The sequence below is a fragment of the Orussus abietinus genome, unplaced genomic scaffold, assembly GCF_000612105.2.
Source record: "Orussus abietinus isolate OABI.00-Male unplaced genomic scaffold, Oabi_2.0 scaffold173, whole genome shotgun sequence".
Taxonomy (NCBI): Eukaryota; Metazoa; Arthropoda; class Insecta; order Hymenoptera; family Orussidae; genus Orussus; species Orussus abietinus.
Window position 1 is genome coordinate 162767 of NW_019394381.1, and position 27385 is coordinate 190151.

The 27385-nt window shown below is 38.3% G+C and overlaps 1 protein-coding gene and 1 long non-coding RNA gene across 3 annotated transcripts; one reads left to right on the forward strand and one right to left on the reverse strand.

The window, feature by feature from the left end:
- The first annotated feature begins 1697 nt into the window (after positions 1 to 1697).
- LOC105697969 lies at positions 1698 to 5170 on the forward strand. Its single transcript, XR_001103896.2, has 3 exons — positions 1698 to 2229; positions 4667 to 4825; positions 5031 to 5170. It is a non-coding gene; the product is annotated as an uncharacterized LOC105697969 (long non-coding RNA).
- Positions 3322 to 16621, reverse strand: LOC105697952 (facilitated trehalose transporter Tret1). Of its 2 annotated transcripts, XM_012421713.2 has the most exons (6): positions 13483 to 16621; positions 8640 to 8718; positions 6133 to 6480; positions 5563 to 5720; positions 5041 to 5493; positions 3322 to 4836 (listed from the first exon to the last, which is right to left on the reverse strand). In XM_012421713.2, the coding sequence occupies exons 2-6, from the start codon at positions 8694 to 8696 to the stop codon at positions 4272 to 4274; spliced, it is 1581 nt and encodes a 526-aa protein (XP_012277136.1). In that variant the 5' UTR covers positions 8697 to 8718; positions 13483 to 16621; the 3' UTR covers positions 3322 to 4271. The 2 variants fall into 2 exon arrangements, with proteins under 2 accessions (XP_012277136.1, XP_012277144.1); XM_012421721.2 differs by lacking the exon at positions 13483 to 16621 and having other exon boundaries at positions 8640 to 9181.
- Between the last annotated feature and the right edge of the window lie 10764 nt (positions 16622 to 27385).

Below are 27385 nucleotides of genomic sequence, written 5' to 3' on the forward strand. Positions count from 1 at the left end.
GCCGACTATTTATTAAGGAGTGCGGAAAATAACAGGAGTTACAAGTTTATTTTTACTGTAAATACTAATCTTAGGAAGCCGGAAGTTAACCTAAGACGCAACATTGTAATTATACATTCTTCCAAAAATAAAAGGACGTCGGCTAATGATGTCAGTGGAGAAAGGTCTCTTTCCTTAATTGTTTCATTTATTTGTGAGAACCTTCACTGTCTTTGTGTTTGAAACGAAGCTTCTCGTGATATTTTAGTACGTAGTATCCTTTAACATATTTTAACATCACTTCCCACAGAACACTCTAATATAACTGATAGGTTAATGTTACATTTTCGAAGCTAACGTGTTATGTAGCATAAAAGTAAGATCAAAGTTAGATATTTGTTACTATTTCCCACTTACTAAGGTAACATGTTATATTATTTTAATGCATATTCACGGACATCCTCCGCCCTTCCAAAAGGGCGAACGAGTTTTTATAAATATTTTGACGTATATATATACAGAAGTACCCTTTCATGCCATCTTAACCCTGTCAGTAGGTCCTCTTAATTCTATGTATGTAAATCCCACATCTTCCAATAACAAAGTATCATCTAGGTTCGTAATTCGCGCGTAAACAGGAAAGCATTCCTATTGGCTGTCGGATTGCAAATGGCGTCGACGCGGCGACCAATAGAATCGCTGCAGCGAAATGGGTTTTTTCTCCAATTGTCCAAGGGGTTCGTTCGATGCCCGGAGAATCAACACTGATTGGCCGAAAACCTCGTTCCAGTTGTCCCCAATTGTGCAATAGACTTTAGAGTTTCATCTAAAGGACGCGGTCAGGGGATTCGTGTGTTCCTGGATGGACAACTGATCATTTTGCTGGTCTCCATTTGGCGGCAGGATGGCTCAAAAATTGTCGATTTAATATCAAGATCGCATGAATCCCGAAGAGGTCGACGAGGCTCGTTACTCGGCCGGTAAGGCAGCTCGCGTCGGCCGGTCATTCTCGAGGAGCGCGCGTATCTATCTTCCTCGTTCCTCTCTCGTCGTTTTGACGTTTCAGATGACAGAATTGTGTCGAAATACGGGATTTCGTATCAGGATTCCACGAATCGATAAGAGGTATCCGACTGGCATGCCGGGTAAGGTTGAAAGGGTCGAAATTCGTGTAAACGAACCAGAGAAGCATAACCTAGACGCCACCTCGGAAGCACTTCGGCAATAGACTCGTTATATAGCTTGATCGAATTTTACGTCCCACCTAAGCATAGATTATAACAGTCAAGACTGACAAAGTACATTATACCAGTACGGGGAATATTTTACATGCACTCATCACGATTCTATTAAAAATATAAAAGTAATTAAACGAAGTGTTTATTAGGAATGTTCCAGCATTTCTTTTCCACTGCCTGAAAAAAAATGCGGAAATTCATATAGAAGGGTTAATCATCTCAAAGACCCCTGTATAATGAATGAAATATGTGAACATTAAAACCGTGTATTAAATAAACCTAATTTTATAACTTATTCTTTTGGTGGGAGGGATTTATAATACCGGCGGGAAAGTTGGAACGGGTTCAGGAGTTGTCCGCGACGTGGCGCCACCGTATCGTATGCACGGAATCATTAAATATACGGAAGTAATTACGTCATCAGTGGGAGGAACGATCCGTGTTTATTTATCTCCAGCTCAAGTTCTTTGTAGCGTCCTATCGCGGTCCATAAAGCGAGATACATTTTCGGAAGCGTTGGGGACGAGCGCGCTCGCGGGAAGAATCGACTCGATGTCCGATACAGAAGGAGAAGATCGGTGGTCAAGTTCGGATTTCTACGGACCACTGATAGAAAGGGTCGAAATTCGTCGTTCAGTATCCAGGTAGCAGCGGCGCGAGGAGCTCGACATCGGTGCGAGCTCGAAGTTGAAACGGACGAAAAGACTCGGAATTGATAAATTCGGGCAAGGGGAGAAGCATGGGAGGTGGTGGCACGAGGCCTGAGGCGTGACTCCCTCCCAAGCTGGCGGAGAACGAAAAGGCTTTGAAATTCCTCGAGAGGAATGCGGCCAATATGGCGGCGAGGAGGTGGCACGCGGTTTCCAAGATGGCCGCGTGATTTCCAAGATGGCCAGCGTAGAAAGCGACGGTTGACGACGCGCGCCGACGATCCTTGGAGTGACGGAAGGAAGGCCCGAAATTGATAACTGCTTAACGGAGGAGCACGGCCGTGAGGAGGTACGCTCAGGCGGTGCGTATAAATTATTTAATTTCAAAGATCGGCTGCCAGTAACGCGCTTTCGCATTAGGAGAACAGAAGCGGGCGGTGGCAATGGCGGCCATCTTAGAAAAGTGTCATGGCGACGTTCAGATCGAGAGAGTGTTTAATGTTCTTTGTTAATTGCATTGTGGAATCCTACCTGTAAAGGGACTTATACTCGAGATGATATTCAATTTATTTGATAGTTTGACCATATTTAAGGAGATATAACTGCGAGTGGAAGCTGATATTCTGGACGTTTGTGATATGTGAATGTGGACAATGGCGGGTTGGGTAATTTCCCGTTTTTCGAGGCTTTTTCACATATATTACGTAAATTAAGTAGTTTACCGTAGAAAATCGCAGAAAACCAGTGAATTATGTTTCTAATACGGAGAATAACTCAGGTTGACGATGTACGGCATCCGCTAGGTTATAAACGTTTTTTAACATATATGTAAACGCGTAAATGCCTTTAAGGAATAACAAATAAATTCGTCGCGTGTATTTAAATATGTTTTGAATTTTACGTTCCTAATGTGCTGTTTAGAATTTTACGTTCCTAATGTGATCGTTGCTGCAGATGCATGATATATGTATTTCATCAGAATTTGTCAGAAATAATTAATTTGGCACTTGCGTTCAAACTTCTTTCGACTTCACCCTGCTTGATATCAAATTTTAAATTGGATTTATTATGTCCTATTTAGAAACAGAAGGGCATAATATATGGGATCGATGCATAAATAAAGGCAGTTTTTACATGTAACGTAACATATAAAATGCCATACTTATGCATCAGTCCAATACTTTGTGTTTGCGTTGAAAACTAGGGACGTGTTACACGTCATAATGTACACGTAGAAAATGACGTATATTACGTGACGTATTATATTTACCTAATCCTGTATACTATTGGCAGTGGTTGGTGGTCTGCTTGTCACGAGTTGATACGCAACGAGAAAATTATATAATAATGTTTTGTTCGACTGTGGTATTTTAATTATATCGCGATTTGTATTGACGTCCTATTCAGCGTATTTAAAAGTATGACGAGTTCATGTTTAGAAGTATTAGAAGAAGTTTGGGAGAACTGAAATGAAATAATTTATTTTAAATTACTACGGAGAGGGATTGGCGAGTCATGTGTGTGTATTTACAATTGTTTAGTTACATGCTTCGAACATTTTACTTGTAGTAGAGACAAGGTTAAATATATCGTAAAAAAGATATACGTCCACTGAGTTTCTGGTTTAAAAATAAGGCATCGCTCGTTCGGCAATGTGTAAATATGATAACTTAGGTTCTTCACCGCCTACGATATCAATGTTGCAATACCATAATAACAAATTGTCAATGACGCTTCCATTAATGTAGATTAATGAACGGTCTGCTCGTCACTTCCAATTATGTGTCTTATTTTCAAGTTCCTAGTGTTTTGAAACTAAGTACCTAAGTAAATAACTACACTACGTAAATCACAATTTAGGAATATCTGTAATACTGACTGGTGTTTGTTGAGTGTACAAACAATCCTGAGAGAACGAATCATCAACAATGAATAAGGATCTTTGCTCTGCAATGCCTTATAAGTTATATTGAAAACTTTGTCGGTTTCATTGGTTATCACAGTAGCTTGAATTTTTTAGCTTCGTAACGATGACAAAGTATAACCTCTCTTGATTATAATTTGATCCGTGATTAACAGGATTTTGTGATGTGTGTACCTCGTAAATAATTTTAGCAGATTCATTCTGCGGTCGATTCAATATCTAAAAGGTAATCTTCTTCAGTAGTTGAGTCGTGGCAAATCTTGCGTAGAAGGATTTTGATCAATCGCACTTTGCCTTATTTAACCCTTTGACTTCTAAGCTCTTTTGACTCTCGGCGAAATTCATGAACATGTACAGGCAATAGTAGACCAAGTGTCGGATGCATACATGCGTCGTTCACAGTCAAAGGGTTAATAATAACTGCTGTAATTAGCAGTGCCCTATCGATGGTCATAATTTATCGGTGATTATCATAATCACTCAAAGGTACATATGTTCCAGTGAAAGGCAACTTTTAGATACTTTGTCGCTTACAGTTTTACAATTCTCTTTCTTTGTGGAACCTTCCGTAGATGAATCGAAGCAGTAGTTATCGTAAACATAGGGTGTGTTGTCGAGATTCTTCTCTTCCAGAATTGAGGCGTATCTCTTAAGTGTCACATTCTTTGGTGCCGCAATCATGGACGGTGACTCTGGATCAACATGGACGGTTTCTTGAGAAAATGCTGTTTCTATTTGTTCCAAACTCCTACCTAGTGTCTCCGGAAGCACAGTCAAGGCAAACACTGCACCGAGAAGACTCGAGCAGCTGAATATCCATACCGTAGCTTCTAGTCCAATTGTAGACCTTAAATCTGGATATGTTTTGATTGCAGAGAAGGTTAATAACTGGGCAAGACTTGTCGTCAAGCCACCAAGAGATCCTCGAAACCTCAGTGGATAAAGCTCGGATGTCATCACCCAGGGTAACGTCAAATAGCCAATCATCGAGAAGCCAACGTGACTGCCGATACAGATCAATGGAATCCAGGATGGTATGTTGTACCTGAATAATACATTAAGGTATTAGAATATTACATTAAGGTAACGTGACATGCCAACGTATGTTCCCACTTGAGTATACAAAATGGCGTTACCACCAAAAAGAGTATAGATGGATTTTAATTTATCGATCTGGATTAAATGTCTCAGCGCCTTACCATATCATCTTAAATATTGAACGAACAATATAAATTTTAGGAAGAGTTACCTTATCGACAGTGCAACTCCAACTGCGGAGACGAACATTCCCAGACCACTGATACAGGCCATGGTCTTCCTCCCGAAATTTCTGGCTAAGGCAGCGCCGATTATTGATGTAAATAATCTTACAACACCAATGCCAACGCTACCGAAGTATTCGTCTACACTGACACCAATGTCTGTTAACACTGTGACGGCGTAGAAGAGGATGATGTAAATCCCTGAGAATTGTTGAAGAGTGAAGAAAAGAAGTAGAATCAAGAACGGCTTCCAAACGCAGGACTCGTGAAGTGCGTCTATTAAACTGCTTTTCTGACATTCTCGCTTCATGTTGCACTCGCAGAGTTCTTGATATTCACTTTCCATGGCTGCGCCAGGACCACGAAGCCAGAGAAGAGACTCTCTCGCTTCCTCTGGCCTACTCTTTGAAACTAGCCATGCTGGAGTCTCCGGAAGCATCCTGGAAGCAGAAGAATGTTTATTAATCTATACCAATTATGGCATTTGTCACTTCATTTTGATACCGTACCTGATTAAGGCTAATGAGAGAATCGCTGGACCAACACCGATGGCTGCAGTTCTTTGCCAGGTTGTCAAGGCACCCAGAATGTAAATTATTAATACTCCGAAGGAGACCAAAACTGGCCCCGAACTCGCTAGCCAAGGTCTTTGGTGTGGTGCTGCTGCCTGAATTTAATGTTCAACGATTAGTCTTAATTAACAGTAGATTTATCGAAACATTAAATTTAAGGACGACTATGGCTCGTACTCCTACCTCACTGTCAGTATCAAAAGACATCTTTTAGCCATTTAATTTAGATAATTAAGGTGATACAAAAGTGGAATCTGAGGGGTTGATTATTTATGGAACTTTTCTTCGAACTGGGAACTAATAAACATAAAGCAAAATGTTCAATTTAAAAAGAAATGAAATTTCTGTGCAACGTAGACCTTTCTATTCTTCTAAAATTTCGTGCCTCAAAGGGTTAACTGGTTAAAGACTAGATATAGAAGACGTCTTTTACTGCTGCAAGTCATATGTGAATATAGAGCAATATGTTGTATCGTTTCAGAGTCTTGTGATGTTGGAGAGACATACTTCGCTGACGTATAGGTAGATTCCATTAGCCATCCCAGTGCCGATCCCACTAATGAATCTACCTATGTAGAGCATCTGCACATTTGAAGACATGGCTATCAGGAGCCATCCTGCTGCGTGGGGGAGAGTCGCCAGGGCAATTGCGGATCTTCGTCCGAACCACTCTGATGTACATCCTGCGAGGAGGGCTCCTACAGGATTCGAGATCACCCCCAGGGATGCTATCCAGGTTGTCTCCGAGACAGTCGCAAACTGGGAGTCGAGAAGCTTTGGAACCAGTACTGCACTGAATCCTTGGGAAAGCCCAACGGAGATCTGTCCCGAATGAGCAGCTAATCCTGCGAGGATCTACAAGAAGAGAGTAAACCCAACGTTAACGATTTCATCGGACAACTTGCGCTACTAATTTAGAAAGAAATTCCGGTTTATATCCTTAAAGTGGAGTGAAACACGTCGAGGAACTTGATCGACGTCGATAAAGATTTTTTTTTAAATACCTACGTTGCCGACATTCGTTTTTATACTGACGGCTGTGGCGAATTATATTGGGTATTGCACTAAATGGAATACTCTACATGTCGTTTTCGTACAGTGATTGTTAAGAAATCGAAGTTAAACACAAGAAATCCCCTGGTTTTGTGGTTTCCGAGGCCCTAATTAATTAGCATAGAAGCGCATAAGACACTTTTTTTGCCTTAATCTCGTTCAAATGCGAGTGTATCGACTATCAGAGTGTTCTAAATTGTCGTAAAATTGTCCTGACCCTTTCGTTTCACATATCAGAGCCTTCAATAATTGTATATTGATCGAAATATGAGAGCTCGACACCATTTTGCTTTCTGGGGCCCTAATTGACTGCAGAGGGACACTCTGCGCCATCTGTGATGTCCAGGTCAATTAAATTATCACTCCGAGACCTCGTATTCCCATCGTTTTGGCACAGAACTGCCTTAATCCCGTTCAAATGCGAGTTTATCGATTAGCAGAGTGTTTTAAATTGTAAAATGGTCCTGATTAGTTCGATTCACGGCCACCAGGTCGGCGCCTGACTCTCATATATCAACCTACAGAAAGCGGTTCGTGTCTGAGATGTAATGAACTCTCACAAGAGTCGCTCTTCTCCTCGTGTCTCTGCTAGTGCGACCTATTTTGCAACTTGGCGCGAAGTTCAAATCAATGAGAGACCTCGAGGGTTGATTGGACGATTAATTTGCGAGATAACTTAGCTGGCAGGTTAGAAAACTCCCGGGAATTCCTTATGATTGCACCGTAGGCCTTTATCTCGGGCTCCGCCGAAGGTCGCGTCGCCCGCCGATCGATTGTTATTTATTTATTGATTTATTTCCAGCGATCCGCTGGGTCCCTTTCCTACGGCGTCCGAAGGCCGCGCAGGGACGGCGCGGATATTCCTGGAAGGCATTTTCTGTCATCGAACGATCGTAATCGATTCCTATCGGTGAAATATATCACCGCTCTCTAATGAAGCCCTGACATTTTCGCTAACTTTTTATGCCGATAGCAGATCGATGGGAGTTTACGACCCATTGTTGTTTTCATATTTCCTCGAGGACGGCCCTGGCCGGCGGATACGAGGATTCGAATCCCCGGATTTCCTTTCACTGGCGTGTATATTCCTCGCGAAATCGGAAAATCGGGACTTTATTTGAGAGCTGGATGGTTCCTGGGAGTTCTGACCTTAAGGGGATGTGAAACACGTCGAGGAACTCGATCGACGTCGGTAAAGAAGGATTTTATAAGCTCCTCCGTTGCCGACGTTTGTACTTGTATCGAGTGCCGTGGCGAATTATATTGGGTATTGTACTTAATGGAACACTCCACCTGTCGTTTTCGTAGAATAATTATAATGAAATAGACGTAAAACTCCTGAAATCATATGGATTCGTGGTTTCTGAGGCCCTGATTAACTGCAGAGGGCACTGAGAGCACGTATACACCTTAAGCAGTCGTACCCTGCGATGGTCGTATTTTTTCGCCTTTTTTCTGATTTTTTTCTAACGAACCATGAAAATACCCCATCTTGGATTTTTTATCATATATTTATTAACGTTTATACAGTCCCTCGGAATTTTTTCAAGCAAAAATATAGATTGGAATCGATTTTACAGAGGGATAAAGGCAAAAGAAGCGTCTTATGCGCTGCCTTGCTAAAACGATGGTAATACGAGGCCTCGGAGTGAAAATTTAGTTGACATGGAAATCACAGATGGCGCAGGGTGTCACTCTAAAGTGAAAGAAGCTAAATCACATCGCGAAAGCCGAAATAATGCGAAACTTTCACACAAAGCGAAAGCGAAACTGTTCGTTACAACCCTACTAATGTAACGGAAACACTTATACCGAAAGCAAAAATGAAAGTGAAAAGAAAGAAAAAGGAAAAAACGTATTGGGAGAGCGAAAGTTTATGATGTGAAGCCTTCATATACAGCGAAAGGCAAATGAAAAATTCGTTACGACTTTAATAATATAGTGGATTGTTCGGTACTTACGCCCTTCGAGTCGCCGTTGAGGACGATTTTCCACCAGTGCTTCGCCCTGGTTATCATCTTCGGTCGCTCTTCTTCGGCACTGGAAGAGAAGAAACGATAGAGTCATGAAACCGAAAGGAGGAATTGCAAGGTGCATCTGAACCTCACGTAACGTCTCGGGGATCGCGTAGATTCGTCACATAGCATTATCCAGTTGAGGGTAATTGCCTTCTGGAGGTGGGGGCAGGAAATGCAAAGACAATTGTCTAGGAGTCACTCGTCGCGTTCAAACGACCCGCCAAGAGTCCGATCGACTCGCGTTTTCCGATTTCTTATCGAAACTGCCGCACGACCACGAGGAAGGGGAGAAGGTACATTTATCGACATTACAGATTCGTGGTTTTCGTCGAGTTTAATGCACGGATTGCATAGAAAAAATTCCTGAGTCGATAATTTTATCCTATTTAGGATCTCCATTTGTAAGATCTCCTTAAGAGGATATGAAAGGCGCTAAGAAATTTAATCGACGTTGATAAGGAAAATTCATCTATATCCTTTTTGGGGGTAATACCGTTTTGAATACTCAAGTGGGAACATAAGCTGGCACGTCTCATTACCGACATTTATATTCATGTTGATGTCTTTTACAGTCTACGTTGAGAATTATACGAACTTAAGGGTTCCATATGTCATTTCGATAAAGTAATAGAGAAGGTACATTTATCGACATTACAGATTCGTGGTTTTCGTCGAGATTAATGCACGGATTGCATAGAAAAAATTACTGAGTCGACACCTTTATCCTATTTAGGATCTCCTTAAGAGGATATGAAAGACGCTAATAAATTTAATCTACGTCCATACATCCTTGATAGATACGCGGAAGCTCGTGCGAAATAATGAATTAATTGCCAATCTGTAAATGTTCCCAAATTCGAAAATTTGCATCCATCCTCAATAGATACGCTAAACCTCATGGGAAACAATGAATTAATTGCCAATCTGTAAATGTTCCCAAATTCGAAAATTTGCATCCATCCTCAATAGATACGCTAAACCTCGTGCGAAATAATGATTTAATTGACAATCTGTAGAGGTTCCCAAGAAATTCGAAAACTTGCATCCATCCTTGATAGATACGCGGAAGCTCGTGCGAAACAATGAATTAATTGACAATCTGTAGATGTTCCCAGGAAATTCGAAAATTTCCATACATCCTCGACAGATACGCTAAACCTCGTGCGAAATAATGAATTGCGATTATCGAAGGCGAGCACGTCGCGAATCACAAAGCGAACACGATAGTGACTCGTTACATAAAGTCGCGATGAGCTCGGTCTTTCTTAAAACGCCTCGGAAGCCTAAAGAAGCCATTATTCAAACACGAAAGGAGAAACAATGACTCGTGAGGTAGTCATTGTTTCTCCTTTCCCCGTCTCATTTTGTATGCAAACCTGACTGCGAATTTTTGCGAAACACGCGCTGGCCTAATCGCCGCTTCTTGCCGTCATTTTAAGGTGATATCAAAGTATCCAGGCCCTAAAGTAGCTCCCGAAACTCATGAAAATTAATTTCTCATACATCATTTATTTCTCATGGACTAGAACCAACATGGCGTCGTCCGTGCACGTTTTCGACGTTTTACGCTTCTTGGGGGGTTAGAATCGAAAATGAAGAGTTTCAGGACCTAGCTCGAACAATTTAGAATACCGTAGAAATGGAATATTACAGAGTCGGATGGGAAAATGTGGTAAATACTTTCCCCAATGATTGCAAGAGAATGCTGGCCCGTCCTGCGGCTAACCCGTGTTTTTAGAGAAAAAATTTAGTTGCAGCCAAACCTCACAGATGGCGACGTTGGTTCGTCGAAATATAAACAATCATGAATTCGTGGGATTTCGACAGTTTTACATCGATCTTCTTGTCGTTACTTTACCGGAATGAGATATGGAATGCTTCAGTTCGTATAATTCTCAACGTAGACTGTAAAAGACTTCAAGGTGAATTTTTTCTATGCGATCCGTGCATTAATCTCGTCGAAAACCACGAATCTGTAATGTCGATAAATGGACCTTCTCTATTACTTTATCGAAATGACATATGGAACCCTTAAGTTCGTATAATTCTCAACGTAGACTGTAAAAGACTTCAACATGAATATAAATGTCGGTAATGGGTCCTGCCAGCTTACCACTTGAGTATTGAAAACGGCATTACCCCCAAAAAGGGTCTAGATGAATTTTTTTATGGAAATTTTCGAATTTCTTGGGAAGATCTGGAAATGTTCAATTAATTTATTATTTTGCACGAGATTTAGCGTATCTACCGAGGATGTATGCTAATTTTCGAATTTCTTGGGAAGATCTGTAGATTTTCAATTAATTCATTATTTTGCGCGGGCTTTCGCGTATCTATCAAGAATGTATGGAAATATTCGAATTTCTTGGGAAGATCTGGAGATTTTCAATTAATCCATTATTTCGCACTTTGGTTTAGCGTATCTATCGAAGATGCAAATTTTCGAATTTCTTGGGAAGATCTGGAAATGTTCAATTAATTTATTATTTTGCACGAGATTTAGCGTATCTACCGAGGATGTATGGAAATTTTTTAATTTTTTGGGAACACCTGTTGATTGTCAATTAAATCTCAATGAGACTGGATGAATCACAATTTGTTAGCCTTTCAGAATCTGGAAGGTAATATACAGATTTTTATTAAAAAAAGAACGGAAAGGCAAGAAAGGATATGATCGAAGATGCCTCGATTGAATAACGATTCGTCATTTTAATGTCGAGTTTCCGAGGTAAATAGATCGCCAATAAGGAAAAAAAAAGGAAAAAAAAACAGAATAGCGGGAGAAAAGAAGAGTTGCTATTGCCCTCGATGACGTGCGTGCATTAACATATAATAATACCTGTTCAGAAAAAGTGCAATAATAATCGAGCCGCAAGCGAAACCTCGGAATAAGTTCCGCATTCAAATTTATGGCGATCCACTGTGAATTATTGATTTTTGTAAAAAAAAAAACAAAACAATCTCCTTGAAGTATATCCTAAGAAATTAGTCCATTGTTGCGACCGTCAGAAATGTATGCTAAATCGTTCGCATTAACTGAATCTCTATTGTGCCTCTCAAGGGAGATTTTTTCTTTTTAATCTGTAATCAGGAAATTTATCTTTCTAGGAGAAAAAAAAAGAAATACCTGACATAAATACCGGAAGTCTGTCCTTTGATGCGATCGCTAAAATTGAATGGGAAATCGTTTGCATAAATCAGATTGGGCGGTAATGTGGCCATTTAATTGCAATTTTTTTTGTTTCGTTTTCTTCCTTAAGTTGTATTCAGGAAATTTATCTCCGGAAAGAATTGCACTACGTAAATTGCAAAAGTCGGTCGATCGTATCGAAATCGGACGCGAAATCTTTTGCATGGATCGGATCTCTATTGTGCCTCGAAATGAGAATTCAGTATTTTTTTTTTTTTTTTTTAATTCTTGTTTTCAAGAAATTAAGATAATATGAAAGAGTCAGCCTATATATATTTGAGAAGTCAAATCGTTGGGGAAAGTATTCTCCGAATTGGGGGTACCGATTAGTTTCAAATTTTACCACGGGGATATGGAGGCGCTGAAGTAGGTCCTGAATATCACGAAATTTTATTTTTCGTCAAAAATTTATTTATTTATCATGGACGGGAACTAACATGGCGTGGTCCGGGCACGTTTTCGATGCTTTACGCTTCTTGGAGAGTTGGAATTGAAAATAAAGAGTTTCAGGATCTAGCTCCAACAATTTAGAATACCGTAGAAATGGAATATTACAGAGTTATATGGGAAAATATGGAAAATACTTTCCCCAACGATTGCAAGAGATTGCTGGTTTGTCTCGGGGCTAATGCGTTTTTAGAACAAAAATTTAGTTGCAGCTAAACGTCACAGATGGCGACGTTGGTCCTAAACAGTCGTTAGAATCATGCATTCTCGGGATTTCGACAGTTTTACATCGATCTCTTCATCATTACTTTACCGAAATGACATATAGAACATTCTATTTCGTATAATTCCCAAGGTAGACTAAAAAAGACTTCAACATAAATATAAATGTCGGTAAGGTGACTTGATTTTAATTTAATTACTTAATTATGGAAATATAAAAATAGCCATACCGTTGCGAAATTACAGTGGCAGTTACTGAAACTTAAGCCGTTCGTCGCAAAGTGAAATTAAAGAATCGTTTTGCGTTTCCTAAAAACTGGACTTCCTCATTTGCATTTCATTTTTACGCGCCGAGGGGCGTGACTTTCTTCCAAATATTTCTCCGAGCCAGAAGCGATTATTGCACGTGGAATTAATAACAATAGGGAGAATAATATACGTAAATATATGTACATACACGTGCTTATACATGTATGTACGTACACGACCGCTCATATATTTTGAGATAGTGCCTTCTAACTGTGTAGGATAGTGACACATTTTAACGGATATTTATATTCATTAATCCATTTATTTACTAGTCTATTTTTTATATTGTGTACACGTTTCTTAAACCACCACGTTAGCAACAATAATAATTACTGTCCTAGTCGCTCTTTACGAAATTTCGAAATTTACCAAGTGTCTTAAGGTAAATTTCAAAATTTTGTTAAATCGTATACGTGAATAAACATACATTATTTGCAATAATATGCATTATTAAATAATGCAACATCATTTATAATTATATATATATATATTGTTCAATAATGTATAACTGTGCGTATATGTACGTACAGATGGTATATCTATATGCGAGAATGTACATAATGTACGTATATACTCCAACGCAAGTTTAATAGTTTAAAAAAAAAAATTCATACTTACCCAAAAATGCACAGACGGGCTGAATAAATTTGCAGCCCCTTGTGCTGTTGACAAAGTCTTACCAAAAGACTTGAACAATTAAGCACTACTTTCAAAAAAATAGAAAAAAATCGTCACTTGGAAAACGGTCTGAATGTTAACATTTAAAATCCATTCGACATCGTTGAGGAGAGATACGATGCAAGTTGGAAGACGATTAGTTTAATAAATCGAAGATAGAGGGCGGCACTGTTTTCGGAGAGGCGCGAAATTTTCCGAGTTTCGGGTTAGCGGAGTTTAATAATCGAGCACCACTTTCGAAAAAGAAAAAAGAAAAAAAAATGGTCTGAATTTCACAATTTAAAATCCATTTGATATCGTTGAGGAGAGATGTGATGCAAATTGCAAGACGATTAGTTTAACAAATTGAAGAGGGGGCGGCACTGTTTTCGGAGAGGCACGAAATTTTGCGAATTTCGGGTTAACGTTTCGTCGCCATGTTGACCCGAAATAATTAGAGGTTAGACTCGCCTCTTTCGGAGGCCCGCGAATTTCGGGGACTTTACTCGCACGTGTTCGCGCGATATCACGGTCATTCCTATGCGAGTCGGCCGCAGCGTTCGTTTCGTGGAAACTGAACCGATCGGCGGCGGCTCCTCGCATTTATATGACCTATCGAAGCGACCGGATAGGAAAGCGAGATCGGGACGGCCAATCGCGCGCCGGCAAGCCCGCCGGCCATCTTGGCTGCCGGAAGGAACTCCGCGCCGCTCCACGGGACTTCCGGAAGCTCCCAACCAAGACGCAGGATACCCGGGATTCCCGGTTTTTAAGTCGTAAAAACTTGCTTTTTGTGGATTTTCATCTTGAAATTGGGCCGTTACTTAATTGTTTCAGTCTCTCAGGACATGTGCAATAATAAAGATTGTTTCAGTTTCTCGGGGCATGTGCAGCTGTTACGTTCACTTTTTAATGAGGTAGTAGAATTTAAAAATTAAAAACGAGCCTTTTGTGGATTTTAACCTTGAAATTGGACCAATGTTTCTCTGTTGTTTTGGTATTACGGGGCATATGCAGTTATTACGTTCGCTTTTTATTAAGGCAGTAGTATTTTATATTATTTAGAACTGGCGGCCATCTTGGCTGCCGGGAGAAATTCCGCACCACTCCACGGGACTTCCGGAAGCTCCCAACCAAGACGCAGGATACCCGGGATTCCCGGTTTTTAAGTCGTAAAAACTTGCCTTTTGTGGATTTTAATCTTGAAATTGGGCCCTTACTTTATTGTTTCAGTCTCTCAGGGCATGTGCAATAATAAAGATTGTTTTAGTTTCTCGGGGCATGTGCAGCTGTTACGTTCACTTTTTAATAAGGTAGTAGAATTCAAGAATTAAAAACGAGCCTTTTGTGGATTTTAACCTTGAAATTAGGCCCTTACTTTATTGTTTCAATTTTTCGGGGCATGTGCAGCTGTTACGTCCACTTTTTAATAAGGTAGTAGAATTTAAAAACTTTTTAATATGGTAGTAGAATTTAAAAATTAAAATCGAGCCTTTTGTGGATTTTAACCTTGAACTTGGGCCAATGTTTCTCTGTTGTTTCAATATTACGGGGCATATGGAGTTATTACGTTCACTTTTTATTAAGGCAGTAGTATTTTTTATTATTTAGAATTGGCGGCCATCTTGGTTGCTGAAAGGAATTCCGCGCCGCTCCGCGGGACTTCCGGAAGCTTCGCAGCCAAGACGCAGGATACACGGAATTCACGGTTTTTAAATTAAATAAACCTGCCTTTTGTGGATTTTAGCCTTGAAATTGAGCCAGTACTATGTTGTTTCAGTTTCCAGGGTATATTCAATCATTACGTCCACTTTTTATTAAGGCAGGAGAATTTTACATTATTTAGAATTGACGGCCATTTTAGCTTCCTCAATGCGAAATATTAAAATATCTCAGCTCTTTAAGTTAAAAAAGGAGCCTCTTGTGTATGTAGACTGTTGTAGTATGTATGTAGACTGTTGTAGTAAGTATGTAGACTGTTGTAGTATATATGTAGACTGTACGTATACTGTTTAAATTAGCGGCCATCTTGGTTTCCGGGAAAGACTTCCGCGTCAGATTCAGAACTTCCGGAAATTCAGCTTCCAGAAAAACTTAATCAAACTCGCTTACAGCGATCCAATAAAGTGTTTCAAATTAAATATTAATAATGCTTCGGTTCAGGCCATGTTTTTCGCTGATTTTATCGTATAGATTGATCTTAACCTCCTATTACTTGAATTTTCCTCAACGCGTGTAATCATTGCATGAATTATTTCTTTGAAACAAACAATCCTAAGACCCATCACGTGCACATCTGAATGGGTGGCCATCTTGATTGCCGGAAGATATTTCCTGTTGGCCTGCTAACTGCTATTTAGATTTTTCTATCACGTGTACCACTGTCATAATCATTTTTTAAGGAAACAATTGAACCTACGACGCAAGAATTAAATCTCACGACTTTGACTTTAAGAAAGAACTTCGTTTCCCTTTTTTTTTTTTTTTCTTTTCGGAACTTCCACCGAAACTGTTTATAATTCGATTATGTTCACTGATATCTCTACATTTTCATCATTTTTTAAGGAAACAATTGAACTTACGGGACAAGAATTAAATCTGACGACTTTGACTTTAAGAAAGAATTTCTTTTTTCTTTTCGGAACTTCCATTGAAATTGTTTTCAGCTCGATTATATTTATTGATATCTCTGCATTTTCTAGCGTTTAAATGAAAAGCAATGCGTTTTATCCTCTTATAAATGCAAATGAATTTATATCAACGAAAATGTGATTAGTTTTTCATTTTATCATCGCAACGCTTTTTGTCCGAAGCTTATTCGAGGCCATTTTTAGGATACGCATATAATTTCAAATCCGCGTTAATATTGATTGCAAACTCGTTAAACGATCATCAGGAAGATGTCGAATAATCGGCGGATAATCGCCGAGGTTTATAATTTGCATAGTGAAGATGCTCAATAATAAATAATACACCGATTGTTCGCTCGATCACGAATGTGCATATTAATGTCGCATGTTATAAGTAATCTCGCAACGATTGAAGACTATTTCGATTCGCACTTTAGGGTGATATGGATGGGTCAAATATGGGTCATATATATATATATATATAAATATAAATATTTATATGTGTAAAACGTCAAAATATTTATAAATCTTTTCTCCAAACTGGGTGCACCGAATTATCTGAAACTTTGACACGTGATTATGGAGGCCCTAAGGAAGAACGCGATGCATATTAAATTTCATTTTTCATAAGAAAAATGTGATCTTGGTTCTAGTCTATGCTAAATAAGAGAGACATTTTTTAGAAAAATGAAATTTCACGAGCATCGCGTTCTTCCTTGGGGTCTCCATAATATCGTGATGAGGTTCCAAATGATTCGGTGCACCCAGTTTTGTGAAAAGTATATAAATATTTTCACGTTTTGATTTACAGAATCAATTATCAGAGTGTTCTAAATTGTCGTACAATTGTCCTGACCCTTTCGTTTCTCATATCAGAGCCTTCGATAATTGTATATTGATCGAAGTATGAGAGCTGACGGCATTTTCGTTCTTGTCTGGCCTAAGTTAAAATAATTTAAATTAAAAATTGAAATTATAATAATAAAAGTGTCAGGATAATTCCTTGGTGCTAACTAGTCATAAGTCAGTTTCAGACGGTTCTATTCAACACCTTTAAAAAAAGTGTCTTATTCAAGTCGGTTGATTTGAGGGGTGGTTTTACTTCACCTTAAAATAATTTGTTTAAAAAATCCAAATTTTGAAAGATTCAGGATATTTCCTTGGTGCTAACTAGTCATAAGTCAGTTTCAGACGGTTCTATCCAATACCTTTAAAAAAAAGTGTCTTATTCGAGTCGGCTTCACTTCACCTTAAGGTGATATGAAAGGGTCATTGAATATAAATTAAAAAATCCAAATTTTGAAGGTGTCAGGATATTTCCTTGGCGCTCACTAGTCATATGTCAGTTTCAGAGGGTTTTATGCAATACCCTTAAATAAAAAAGTGTCTTATTCGAGTCGGCTGATTTAAGGGGTTTTCACTTCACCTTAAGGTGATATGAAAGGGTCATTGAATATAAATTAAAAAATCCAAATTTTGAAAGTGTCAGGATATTTCCTTGGCGCTCACTAGTCATAAGTCAGTTTCAGAGGGTTTTATGCAATACCCTTAAATAAAAATGTGTTTTATTCGAGTCGGCTGATTTAAGGGGGGTTTCATGTCACCTTAAGGAGCGTGTGAATAATGCAGATTCAAGGCTGTTAAGTTGAATCCCAGCTCGAAATTTGCGGTATTCTCGAAACTCCGGATTTCCTTGGGTTCTTGAAAATTTCCATACTCATCGAACGTTGTGTCACAACTTAGGTAAACAGTCGCGTTTTGAAGAGGCGATCGCCTGAGGGGAATAAAAGGATCAGAAAAAGTGGCTATAAAGTCCGAGCGCAATATGCACTTGAAGTTAAATACGGCGATGGTAATGTAACTACCAATGAGTCGCCCCTGACCTGGGGCAATGAGACTGAAAAAGGCCAGTCTTATCGGGGAAACATTGGAAAGGTATCAGCTGTTTTTACTTATTTTTTCGAATTTGAGAGAAAATCCCATGTTATAACAAGTGATTCGTTTCCATGATGCCTGTGTTGTATTCACTGCTTGCAAAAAATTCCCAACGCTTATTTCATACAATTAAGGCGATATGAAAGGGTCATTCTATATATCAGAATGTAAAAATATATCCATATCGCTTTTCTCCAAACTGGGTGTATCGTTTGAAACTTGAACACGTGATTATGGAGGCCCTAAGGAAGAACGCGATGTTCGTGAAATTTCATTTTTCAAAGGAAATTCTTTTTAGACTAGACTAGAACCAAGATCATATTTTTTTTTATTGAAAAATAAAATCTTGAAAAAATGCAACATTTTCTCGGCACTCGGGCCAGTCTTATCGGGGAAGCATTTGAAAGGTATCAGCTGTTTTTGCTTATTTTTTCGAATTTGAGAGAAAACCCCATATTAAAACAAGTGATTCGTTTCCATGATGCCTCTGTTGTATTTACTGCTTGCAGAAAATTCCCAACGCTTATTTTTTATTATTAAGGTGATATGAAAGGGTCATTCTATATATCAGAACGTAAAAATATATCCATAACACTTTTCTTCAAACTGGGTGCACCGTATCGTTTGATAGCGATGGTAATGTAACAATTCACGTTAAAACAAGTGATTCGTTTCCATGATGCCTGTGTTGTATTCACTGCTTGCAAAAAATTCCCAACGCTTATTTCATACAATTAAGGTGATATGAAAGGGTCATTCTACATATCAGAAGGTAAAAATATATCCATAACATTTTTCTCCAAACTGGGTGTATCGTTTGAAACTTGAACACGTGATTACGGAGGTCCTAAGGAAGAACGCGATGCTCGTGAAATTTCATTTTTAAAAGAAAATACTTTTCAGCCTAGACTAAAACCAAGATCGTATATTTTTTATTGAAAAATAAAATTTCATGAGCATTGCGTTCTTCCTTAGGGCCTCCATAATCATGTGTTAAAATGTCAAATGATTCGGTGCACCCAGTTTGGAGTAAAGTTTTATAAATATTTTATCGTAATATATACATACATACATATATGTATATAGAATGACTCTTTTATATCACCTTAAGAGTAAGTGATTCATTTGGGATAGCATTTGAAATGACAGAATTGTGCAGAACTTTTTAGACTCGCAGGCCTCGAATTTCCATCGAATGCTCCAGATCGGTAGAATGGATGTCGATAGTTAATTAAAACATGCCAAAGTTGGACAGGCCTTAGATTTATATTTGATTTGCCGATCGATAAATCAGCGCGATTTGCGCGCGGCAATTTCCGAGTTCGCGTGTCCTTTTATTAATTCTCCTTGTTTTTCTTTTCTTTTTTCTTCCCTTTCTGTACGTACATGTTTTTTATTTCTTTGACGCCCTCCCGTTCGATCAATCGCATTTGGGTCACGTGTGGGTAGGATTTTACTGTTGCCTCGATAAAATAAAAGTAAAAAGTGCTCGCGTGAAACGCGACTCGAGGTCGCGATTCTCGACCTCTTCGCCTTCTTCCGAGTCTGGAAAGATGTCTGCGCCCTTGAATGTTATTATGCATTACTACCTTTATGATATCCTTCAGAATATTGTAAATGTCATCATATCATAACGTTTTAAGGGGAAGTTAAATCCCCCACCCTCAAATCAGTCGATTCGAATAAGACACTTTTTTTTAAGGGTATTGAACCGAACTAACTGAAACTTTGACACATGGCTCGTGAGTACTTAGGAGTTATCCTGATACTTTCAAAATTTTGATTTTTTAAACAAATTATTTTAAGGTGAAGTAAAACCACCCCTCAAATCAGCCGACTCGAATAAGATACTTTTTTTTAAGGGTATTGAACCGAACTGTCTGAAACTTTGACACATGGCTCGTGGGTACTTAGGAATTATCATGACACTGTCAAAATTTGGATTTTTGAAAGAAATTATTTTAAGGTGAAGTGAAACTCGTCTCCTCAAATCAATCGACTTAAATAAGATACTTTTTTTTAAGGGTATTGAACCGAACTGTCTGAAACTTTGACACATGGCTCGTGGGTACTTAGAAGTTATCCTGACACTGTCAAAATTTGGATTTTTGAAAGAAATTATTTTAAGGTGAAGTGAAACCACCCCTCAAATCAATCGACTTAAATAAGATACTTTTTTTTTAAGGGTATTGAACCGAACTAACTGAAACTTTGACACATGGCTCGTGGGTACTTAGGAGTTATCCTGACACTGTCAAAATTTGGATTTTTGAAAGAAATTATTTTAAGGTGAAGTGAAACCTCTCTCACATCAGTCGACTCGAATAAGACCTTTTTTTAAGGGTATTGAACCGAACTGTCTGAAACTTTGACACATGGCTCGTGGGTACTTAGGAATTATCATGACACTTTCAAAATTTGGATTTTTGAAACAAATTACTTTAAGGTGAAGTAAAACCCCATTAGTGTCTCATTGGAAGCGATTTATTTGAGGGGGGTTTCACTCCACCTTAATTCAGTAGTTCTCGTAGCATTTGCAAAATGGCGAGGCCTAATTTTACCCGGAAAATTGTCGCTCATGTCTCTCGGACTTTCTGGAGCAATTTCATGGCAATTTCATGTATGGCATTGCATAAGGGACAGTTGACAAACACTCGACGCAATTGACTTTCATACGCTAAGCCGGATCGAGCATCATCCAGCACGTGGTACCGCTTGTCAAAGGAAAACAAGAACGAGATCGTCGGTTGTCAATCGTCAGCTATCGACGGGAATTGATTAATTGTGCGTCTCTTTGAAGGAGCGACCAGGACTCACCACCTGGAAATACCGCACTTGTTATCGATGCGACATTTTTTTCGCTAATGTATAAACACTATCGAATAATTTCATTTCATATGCGACATTTTTTTCGCTAATGTATAAACACTATCGAATAGTTTCATTTAATATGCGACATTTTTTTCGCTAATGTATAAACACTATCGAATAATTTCATTTAATATGCGATATTTTTTTCGCTAATGTATAAACACTATCGAATAATTTCATNAAATTATTCTACTAGGGTAGTCCTTTACATTTCTGCGCATTTTTGCCATTTATTCCAGAATCTGCGTGGGTTCGTGTCGTCATGTTTATTAATTTGAATGTTTATTTATTAACATAACAGGTGGTTTTATTTCGCTAATCTGTACATAGATTAACTTTATAATTCTTCATTCTTTTTAATTCAACATTTTCTTTTTAATTATACACGAGAATTATTTAAATTCGATCCCCATGGTTGTAAAAAAGGGGGTCGAAATATCCAGGCTTTTACAAAACCTGTTAGATCTCGAGGGACGAGATTTGGCAAAAATACTCTTTGTTTAAATCTATTATACACGTGTAAGACGAAATTTCGATTATCTCTTTTTAAAGGAGGGAAAACAGGTGTCAGGGCATCCTTATCTCCGAAATCGTATGAGTCAGCAACGTGATTTTCTGGTTTTGTCAAAGGATGTTCATAAGTGATCATTTAGTATGCTAATTCACTCGTGACACAATTTTATCGCTCATTTCCAGAGTTATGTAAGTACGATAATAATATGTAAGTACAAGCGGATGAGACAAGATTTCAAGAGTTCATTTACATTGCTAAACCTTTACGTATCTGTTACATTTAGTACAATACCAAATATAATTCAACACAGCTGTTAATATAAAAATGAACTTCGGCAACGGAGGTATTTAAAAAAAACAACTTTTTTACCGACGTCGATAAAGTTCCTCGACGTGTTTCACTTCACCTTAAAAGATTGATCTCTCGAAAAGAAACTTTTAGTTGGCATTAAATGCAACAGGTGGCCCTGCAATCGATTAGAGTATCAAGATTCATAAATTCCGCAATAATATAATTCAACACAGCTGTCGATATAAAAACGAACGTCGGCAACAGAGATATTTAGACAGATATTTTTTAACGACATCGATAAAGTTCCTCGACGTGTTTCGCTTCACCTTAAAGCATTAATAATAAAAAAAATTAGTTGGCATGGAAATCTCAGATGGCGCAGGGGGTCCCTCTTCAGTCAATTAGGGCCTCGGAAACCACGAATCCATAGTATTTCTGGAGTTTTACTTCGATTTCTTTATAATTATTGTACTAAAACGACAGGTGGAGTACGCCATACAGTACAATACCCAATATAATTCACCCATATAGTACGCCCTATAGTACAATACCCAATATAAAGTTAATATAAAAACGTCTCTCGTCAGAAATCTCCCTTTCTGCTCCGTTTCTTCCCAGATCTCTAGGGGGATCGATATATCCTACGTAAACGATCTTAACTCGGTATTGCGCCAGGTGAGGCGGTAGATCGTCGATCGGCGTAAACAATTAATATTCATATTTCGATAAATCCGAAGGGGGTGGGAGGGATCCCTGGGATACCCGATCGTTACTCACCGATCGAGCTCATTCGAATTGATTTCCAATGAGCGACAAGTGACGGATCTCGGCCTTGCTTTCTAATCAGCCGGCCTTAGACTCTTCCTTATCACGATTTCGTGTTTTCGAAGGAAAAACCTAGCGATTTTATCGCCCGGGGCTCGCGGCCTCGTCCTCGCCTCGGGATTGCAAACCCAACGAGAGATCCCGGGGATTATCATAAATCCTCGGGGATTTTCAATGATCGCGATGGGAGGGAACAAAGGGAAAGATAATTGCGGGTAAAAAGCGGCGAAGCGATCGATCGATCGCGATCGGGTATCGGGGGATCAGATTTCCCGGCCGCGAGGACGTGGGGCAATTAATCATTGCGGGGCATTTGAGGGATTTTTTTTTCTTCTCCTTGTTTTTTTTTCTCTCTCTCTCTCTCTCTCTCCCTTTTTTCGAAACCCCGACTTTCACAGGAAAGGCAATTCCTCTCTCCCTCTGGCCTTAAGGCCGGACAATGTCAAGGAGGGATCGATCTGGCACAACCGGAACCAGGAAACGGACCAAGGACCTTCCCTTTTATCTCCTTACTTTCTGCACGTTCTTTTTGAAAATGCCTCTTGAGCTTCGAGGGACCTCGAAGTATGAACTCTTGCGGCTTAATGCTTCATTTTTGTCTAACATCCGATGTTTTTTCACTCTCGTTACTCCGAGAGCGGTGTAGCGTTGATTTTTATACATCTCGAGACGGCATATTGGTATCTTGTTATTTTGTTAAATGCCAATAGTTAATGCCAATAGTTAATGCCATTTTGTTGAATACCAATAGTTAATGCCATTTTGTTGAATGCCAATAGTTAATGCCATTTTGTTGAATGCCAATAGTTAATGCCAATAGTTAATGCCATTTTGTTGAATGCCAATAGTTAATGCCATTTTGTTGAATGCCAATAGTTAATGCCATTTTGTTGAATGCCAATAGTTAATGCCAATAGTTAATGCCATTTTGTTGAATGCCAATAGTTAATGCCATTTTGTTGAATGCCAATAGTTAATGCCATTTTGTTGAATGCCAATAGTTAATGCCAATAGTTAATGCCATTTTGTTGAATGCCAATAGTTAATGCCATTTTGTTGAATGCCAATAGTTAATGCCATTTTGTTGAATGCCAATAGTTAATGCCAATAGTTAATGCCATTTTGTTGAATGCCAATAGTTAATGCCATTTTGTTGAATGCCAATAGTTAATGCCATTTTGTTGAATGCCAATAGTTAATGCCAATAGTTAATGCCATTTTGTTGAATGCCAATAGTTAATGCCATTTTGTTGAATGCCAATAGTTAATGCCATTTTGTTGAATTCCAATAGTCTCGCATCTTAATGCTTGGGTTTTGTTTAACATTCTCATTTTTTCAATCTCATTACTCCGAAAGCGGTGCAGTGTAGATTTTCATACATTTTAAGACAGCATCTTGATACCTTGTCATTTTGTTAAATGCCAATAGTTATTGCCATTTTCTTAATTGCCAATAGTTAATGCCATTTTCTTAAATGCCAATAGTTAATGCCACTTTCTTAAATGCCAATAGTTAATGCCATTTTGTTAAATGCCAACAATGCCTTAAAATCGAGCGATAATAGTTAATACCATTTTATTAAATGCCAATGGTTAATACCATTTTCTTAAATGCCAATAATGTCTTAAAATCGAGCGATAATAGTTAATACCATTTTATTAAATGCCAATGGTTAATGCCATTTTCTTAAATGCCAATAGTTAATGCCATTTTGTTAAATGCCAATAATGCCTTAAAATCGAGCGCCTTGTGGGAGGAAAAGGAAAAAATATAAGTTTGGCCGGCAGCCGGCCGTGGAGTGCCCTTGCCATTGATCGGCACTTGCCAAGGCGGAGGCTTTGCCAAGAGGTAAAGAGTTAAGGAGAGTCAAAGAGCCGAAGAGAGAAGGAAAGTCGACGGACCGGTCCCACCTGACGGATCAAGGTCCCACCAGGTCCGGAAGTCGGAAAGTGACCGACCACGTGGCTCCTTATGCGGTCATACATATATATACATGTGGGCGAATATGTATAATACATGTTATACATGTATACATACGTGTGCAAATTCGTATAATATGCGGTAATACATGTATACGTTGTATATTTACGTGTGTATATTGTATAATTACATGTATACACTGTGTATTTACATGTATACGTTGTATATTTACATGTGTACATTGTATAGTTACATGTATACACTGTGTATTTCATGTATACATTGCATATGTAAATATATTTACATTGTGCGTGCATGCATAATACGTATTTGCACAGATATGTGCATGTATGTTCGGTTTATGCAAATTTCCGTAAAATGCCGTATGTGGGTATACATAGATACATGTCTGTGCAAATATGTGTAATATGCGGCATACATTTATACATATCTGTACAAATATGTATAATACGTGAACATACATGTATATGTATCTGTGCAAATACGTATAATGCAAGCACGCACAATGAAATATATTTACATATACACGTATATGCGGTTTATGGACATATGATGATATTTATGGACATATATAAATGCCGTATGTGGACATACATAGATACGTGTCAGTACAAACATGTGTAATATGCGGCATACATTTATACATATCTGTACAAATATGTATAATACGCGAACATACATGTATACATATCTGTACAAATATGTATAATACGCAAACATACATGTATACATATCTGTGCAAATGTGTATAATACGCGGACATACATGTATACATATCTGTGCAAATACGTGGAATACAAGCACGCACAATGAAATATATTTACATATGCATGTACGTGCGATTTATGGTAATTTTGCGTCGACCTTAAAGACAAGATATATACCCAAAGATCAGTGAACTTTCGATCGTCATTGCCGATCTAGTAGTTCGTCTAGTCCCGCGATTTAAATTCAAATCATTGGCTCGTAAAAGTGATGCAAAGATATCGCCACATACGAGAGGTAACGATTTAAATTCACACCTGAGTTTTTTTTCTCGCAATGGTTAAATGAACCGCCTTGAATCTGGTCATGCGATTCGGAGTGAAATTATTAAACAAAATGCTTTTGTTGCAAATTAAATAAACAAATGCTTATATCAATATAATAACACTAGAAATTAATTCCTTACGCTCAAACACATGTGCAACTTAAAAACGATATTTCTCATCAACGATGTATAATACTGAAAAACGTTTCATACAAAACTTCTTCCCAACAATCTAAACAATAAGTTTCGTATAAAACATTTTTGTCCAGTTCTCCTCCTTAATTAAAAAAATTGAGGTTATCACCGCTCGTAGCGAAGGAAAATGATCTGCACTTCTCTAAAACGTCGCTTGATACATTTTACGCATCGCAGAAAACAAGTCACAACATAGTTTTTGTTGCAAATCAAACAAAGAAATGCTTATATCAATATAATAACACTATAAATTAATTCCTTACACTCAAAAGCATGTCCAGCTAAAAACGACAAATGCTTATATCAACATATCAACACCAGAAATTAATTCCTTACGCTCAAACATATGTGCAACTTAAAAACGATATTTCTCATCAACGATGTATAATACTGAAAAACGTTTCATACAAAACTTCTTCCCAACAATCTAAACAATAAGTTTCGTATAAAACATTTTTGTCCAGTTCTCCTCGTTAATTAAAAAAATTGAGGTTATCGCCGCACGTAGCGAAGGAAAATGTTCTGCACCTCTGTAGAACGTCGTTGGTATTTTTTCCGCGTCGTAAAAATCGAATGGCTTCGTAAATTCGCCAATTCTCTGCTCTCCGTGAGGTTTCCAACTTAATAGCCCTCGAATGTATATTCAACGTCGATTAAACGCACACGAGGTAATTCAGCTTCCTGGAAGAGCGAATCGAGCACTCTAAGGAAGTTGAGATTAAAAGCCAGATTTTGACACGCCATTGGCTCGTTATCATTGTGCGAAAAAAATTCCAAGAAATCCGGAGGTGCACTTGCAAAGAGACGGTGCAATGAAAAAAGGTCTGAAAAAGAAAAGAAATACCGACAATTGTCGGAAAACGTTCAATTGCAAAGACGGAGGCCGACTCTTCCAATCCGATACGCTCTATCTTGTTCTTATAAATTTATATACACGCGTATGTATATTCATTATTTTTCTAGAAATTATCCTGGACGAATTATAGGGTAACGTCACTTATCGTAATCGCTTTCAATTATTCCAGGCCGCGATACGCGGTGGGTAATTTTTCGTTGACGTTTGACCTTAATTGCACCTCGTAAGAACTCGTTGCGCTCAATTATAAAGGTTCAATATTAATATTTCATGCCGATATCGAGAGATAATTGGCATCCTTCCAGAGATAAGGATCCCAAAATTATAACGAAAATGATCGAACTAGAGGAAAAAAAAAAGAATGTTGTGATAAGACATTTGTTGATCGCAATGACTGTCGCATAGGTAATTGACAAACTGATTGCCATCGTTATTGATGTGACATAGTTACATGTTAAATTCATAATTGCACGATTTTTTCATCAATTACTCACCGGAGGAACTTTTTACCCTTGATTGTGTAAGAATTTTCAATTCCTATGTTTTTGGTCAGCGTGTGATAAGAGTGCGTAAGAGTAGGATAAGGTGCGTACAGAGGTAAAATGTAAAATATTCGAGATTATCATACTTGGTTAAGGTGATGTCAAAGTGACATCAAAGAGGTTTAGGAAACATTTCGCCAAATTGGGTGTACTGAATCGATTCAAACTTTGCAATATAAATGCGGAGGGTATAAGGAAGGTCTTGGAACTCATGAAATTTCAATTTTTTAAAA

Excerpts from the sequence above, each read along its gene's own strand:
- LOC105697952 (XM_012421713.2), bottom strand. The coding sequence starts at position 8,696 with ATGATAACCAGGGCGAAGCACTGGTGGAAAATCGTCCTCAACGGCGAC. Across the intron at positions 6,481-8,639 it reads TCAACGGCGACTCGAAGGGC|ATCCTCGCAGGATTAGCTGC; the intron begins GTAAGTACCGAA and ends CTCTTCTTGTAG. Across the intron at positions 5,721-6,132 it reads TCTACCTATACGTCAGCGAA|GCAGCAGCACCACACCAAAG; the intron begins GTATGTCTCTCC and ends CATTAAATTCAG.